The sequence below is a fragment of the Notothenia coriiceps genome, unplaced genomic scaffold (genome assembly GCF_000735185.1).
Source record: "Notothenia coriiceps isolate Sejong01 unplaced genomic scaffold, NC01 NC01_scaffold00019949, whole genome shotgun sequence".
Classification (NCBI taxonomy): domain Eukaryota; kingdom Metazoa; phylum Chordata; class Actinopteri; order Perciformes; family Nototheniidae; genus Notothenia; species Notothenia coriiceps.
In genome coordinates, this window is record NW_011352650.1 from 447 (window position 1) to 4,521 (window position 4,075).

Here is a 4,075-nt window from a genome sequence, read left to right on the forward strand (position 1 = left end):
TTTTTTGTTGCTAAATCTCTCTAAAAAGGTCGTATTTCACTTGTTTTGCATCAATCTGGATACAGGGTAATTATTATATGTTGTAGTTTGGATTCCTAAAGCTTTTAGTCTACCATCCCATCATTCAAGGGTGGTTTTCACTATAAGTAATTTTTCTTTTTGGACGGACACAATCTTTTTTTTTTTTTTACTGTGTTCAATCTGAATTTACTTTAAAATAAAAACATCTATATTGATTCTGACACTTCTACATCCAACTCACAGATGTAACCTTGCTTTGAGAAAAAAGATTATTAATTTAACCCTTTTAGAAGGGAAGATATGGTCATTTGTTCTTGGAATGTCATTTTCGAGCCTGAGACCTGAAAAACAGGCTCGGGGCTTAACAGGTTAAATACATGAGGAGAGGTCCTGCCTTCCAGCATCAGGGGAGAGAAGGTCAGCCAGTGCCTGCTGAGGACTGTCTGCTGTCCGGAGGTTCAGTGGAGCAGCCACATGGAAGGCCTCTCTTTTCTGAGCTTATTCTTTATTATTTACCAATCATTATAGCCTGTGAGTGATAGTGTATGCTTACCGCATTTTACAGAACTTTATAATCAGGTGACCAATCACATTGTTTCCTGTTGTGAGCAGGAATAAACGTTAAAAGGGTTACAGGCAGTGTTTCTCCTGGACTGCCTGCAGCTGCTGCAACAACACTGTGGCTCCTCCATGTAGAATGGGACCATTTCTAAACATGTTTAGCTTCTCTGTACTGTTCTCTCTACTCCCTGTAGTAGAACGCCATATGAGGGGGGTGTGATCACTTGTCAGAAAAATAATAATAAACTCGTCCTCTTTTAACCTTCCACGCTCCTCACTATCCGTAGTAGCAGACTACTACTGGGGGGGGGGGTTGAATATGTTAGTCTAGGCTAGAATCTATGTTCCCCGCCGTGGCTCTGAAACACCTGAAAGCTAACTGAGTATTGATGAATCCTTGGTGCAGAACTTTTCAGTTTTCTTGGAGTGCTGCTCCAGTTTAATTCGGTATCTAGATTTAGAACTATTCACTGGAGGAGGGTCAACCAAATCCAGTAGTGAGCAGCTGTCATTTTCACATATGAAATGCATTGCATTTAAGGATTGTTGTGCAATCAAATGTGTTTGTTCCATCAGGTCATATTTGACGCACCATATGAATATGAACTCATCGCAGTAAATGAAATAACATTTATGGAGAGTAAATATAACACACGTTATCATAACTAGGGAGTGATTTTGAACACATGCTTTAGCCATGGATGTCAAGCTGACAGCTCAGATTAGAAACTGTTAGTACAGTTGGTGTCAGCCAGCGTGCCTAAACACGTCTCCATGACTTTATTGTGAGATTATACTGAAGCGCTTTCCCTTTCTGTTTTTGATTTCTGCCATCACCTCACCACAACACATGTGTGTTTCCTCAGTTCTCTGGTGTGTGTGTGTGTGTGTGTGTGTGTGTGTGTGTGTGTGTGTGTGTGTGTGTGTGTGTGTGTGTGTGTGTGTGTGTGTTTGTTACCTTCTCATCATCGCTGCAGCAGCAGTGGATAAGCACCAGGAGGACCAGCAGCAGAACCATGCCTGAAAACAGAACCACGATCAGACAGTGTTCAGCAGAAAGAAAGGATCTTGTTTGTTCTAACTTCATTTACCCACGTTACCTTTTGGTTACACATGACATGAGGATTTTGCACAGGCTGACGTTTCTTTTCCTCTGTTGCTCAGGAGATAATCAACTTATTCATACAGATATTTGCAGAGGGCACTGCAGTATTCAGTTTGAAGGTTCCTCTCATGTTCTGTTCAGTGGCCAGACAGGGCCATTACTGCAATACAATGATTTTACAATGAGACATTGCTGTTCCGTGTTCAGTTTAATACTTTATTAAGAGGAAACTAACTGTCTGATTGTATTTGCCTCATTGATGTTCTGAAAAGTTCTGATCCTGAACTGGACCCATGTCTGTTTCTGTTTGCCCGAAAAACACCTTAGTCACTTTGTGCAAACACGTTTATCTTTGTATCCAAGCGTCATTGTACAGAGCTTTACTGCAATGATGAGCATCAGACATAATGACGTTAGCTTCAGATCAAGTTTGCTTCTTAAATTGTGAACAAAAAATGTCTCCAGTGAAAATGTCAGACTAGTCATCAGGAGGGGAAGAGCTCAGATACACCACGGTGAGAGAATACACCTATTGTATTAGTAATAATACTACTTCACTTCTAAAGAGTACCCATGCAGAGATGCTCATTTCAGAATAATATATATCATATTTTTGGATACGAATCATTGACCGTTGCAGCTAGTGAAGGTGGAGCTCATTTTGAATATTTCTTCTTCTTATATAAATGTATTTGATTAGTTTATATGTTGCATTCATAATCTTAATCTGTAAAGTAACTACATGTATCAGATAAAGGCAGTGTAGATAAATGACACAAAATTGGGTAGGGGAAAAGTCCAAATGTATTTTGTATCAATCAAACATGCTCAAACCTCTTGTCTTCGCCACCACTCACCGATGAAGATGAAGAAGATTGTGAAGGAGGCGATGTCCCAGTCCGACTGGAAGACCTTCCCCTGCAGTCTGGAAACCACCCGACCCCACTGATCCTCCAGATCCTGATGCAGCTCTCTGTGCTCCATCTGCGCGCGCGCACACGCACACGCACACGCACACGCACACACGCACACACACACACACTTTTGTACTTTAAAAAACTGTAACTTTGGGTGATACCAACTTTATTTGATTGACTGCTGAAACTCAGACACGTTTCATCATATGCTACTGTTACATAACTGAATTCAGGTTACTAATTGTACTTTATTAATGGTATAAGATAGTTTCTGTGAGGACAAGGTTTAAGATTGTACTTGTTTGTTCCAGCTTGTTGTGATAAACTTGAGCTAAATGTGTTTATTCTAAATTAATGTGATTTAGTTACTTTACAGATGTGGATGAATGATGTGAAATATAATCAAGTGTTGAATCAGACTTTAGTTCCACCTGGAGTAAATCCACAAGCTACCCTGCAGTATACAAAGTCATTTAAACTAGCTGCACCTTTACCAGCTTTGAGAACACTTTCATGATCAATCATTATAAAACATATCATATATATTATTCTGAAATGGACCAATCTGCACAATCACTGGGGGGCATTAGTTACCATGGCGACCCAGCCCGGAATGAACAGCACATCCTGCTCCGCACACACACATTACACATTATTAGGAGGCTACAATTCTCTGTCTACAGGTTAGAAGCCTACTCCATTCACTAAAAAGCTTTAAAAGATGACGTTTGATCAAACTGATAACATTTGATAAATAATAAATTAAGAAATCATCTTTTAATTCGGAGCACCAGGTGACTCACCTGTACTCGGAGTTGTGTGTTGTTCTGTCCTTCTTCCGGGTCCAAAGGTGTGTGTGGTCACCTGACACACGTTCACACATACATCTCCAACACTCACATTCACACTAGGCTTGTTTGAGACGCGTTGCGGCTCGCCTCGAAAGTAGACGAGAATAGCCGAACGAGCACGTGACGGTCAACGCACGTTCACATGAATGAGCACGTGACGGAGAATTTAAAAAAGATAGTCTTTTATGTCTTTTATATGTATATTAAACAACACTGTTAATTTAGTTTTGGGTATGTTTTTGTTAAAAGAAAACACTGTTAAACACTGTTCCTTCTACAGTATCATAATTCTCGTTTCATTTCATTATTAATAAATCAAAGGTGTCTTCGAAGAGGTGCTAGATTACTGAAAAACAACTGTTAGTGTGTTCATGCACCAGCCTGCAAAAGATAAACAAGCAGTTTGACCGAGAGGCATTTCAGTTCAGAATACATTTTTATTTATTGAATGATACGATTACAGAGTACGCTTTAAATCGGATTGGTCAGTCACTGGGGCTGAGGCGGGTTCTGTTGTTTCTTCACTGGGGGTGAGGCGGGGTCTGCTGTTCCCTCTCCAGGGAGATAACCTGTCGTGGTACTCTGAATATTGGCTGAAGGGTTCCCTCCAGCAAGCTTCT

At 40.4% G+C, this 4,075-nt stretch overlaps 1 protein-coding gene across 1 annotated transcript; it reads right to left on the reverse strand.

The window, feature by feature from the left end:
* Positions 1-1,525: 1,525 nt before the first annotated feature.
* On the reverse strand, positions 1,526-3,506 carry smim22 (small integral membrane protein 22; the record flags this gene model as incomplete). Its single annotated transcript, XM_010779211.1, has 3 exons — positions 3,408-3,506; positions 2,545-2,728; positions 1,526-1,602 (listed from the first exon to the last, which is right to left on the reverse strand). Coding segments are annotated over exons 2-3 (204 nt in total), but the record flags the coding sequence as incomplete, so codon positions are not given.
* Positions 3,507-4,075: the final 569 nt, after the last annotated feature.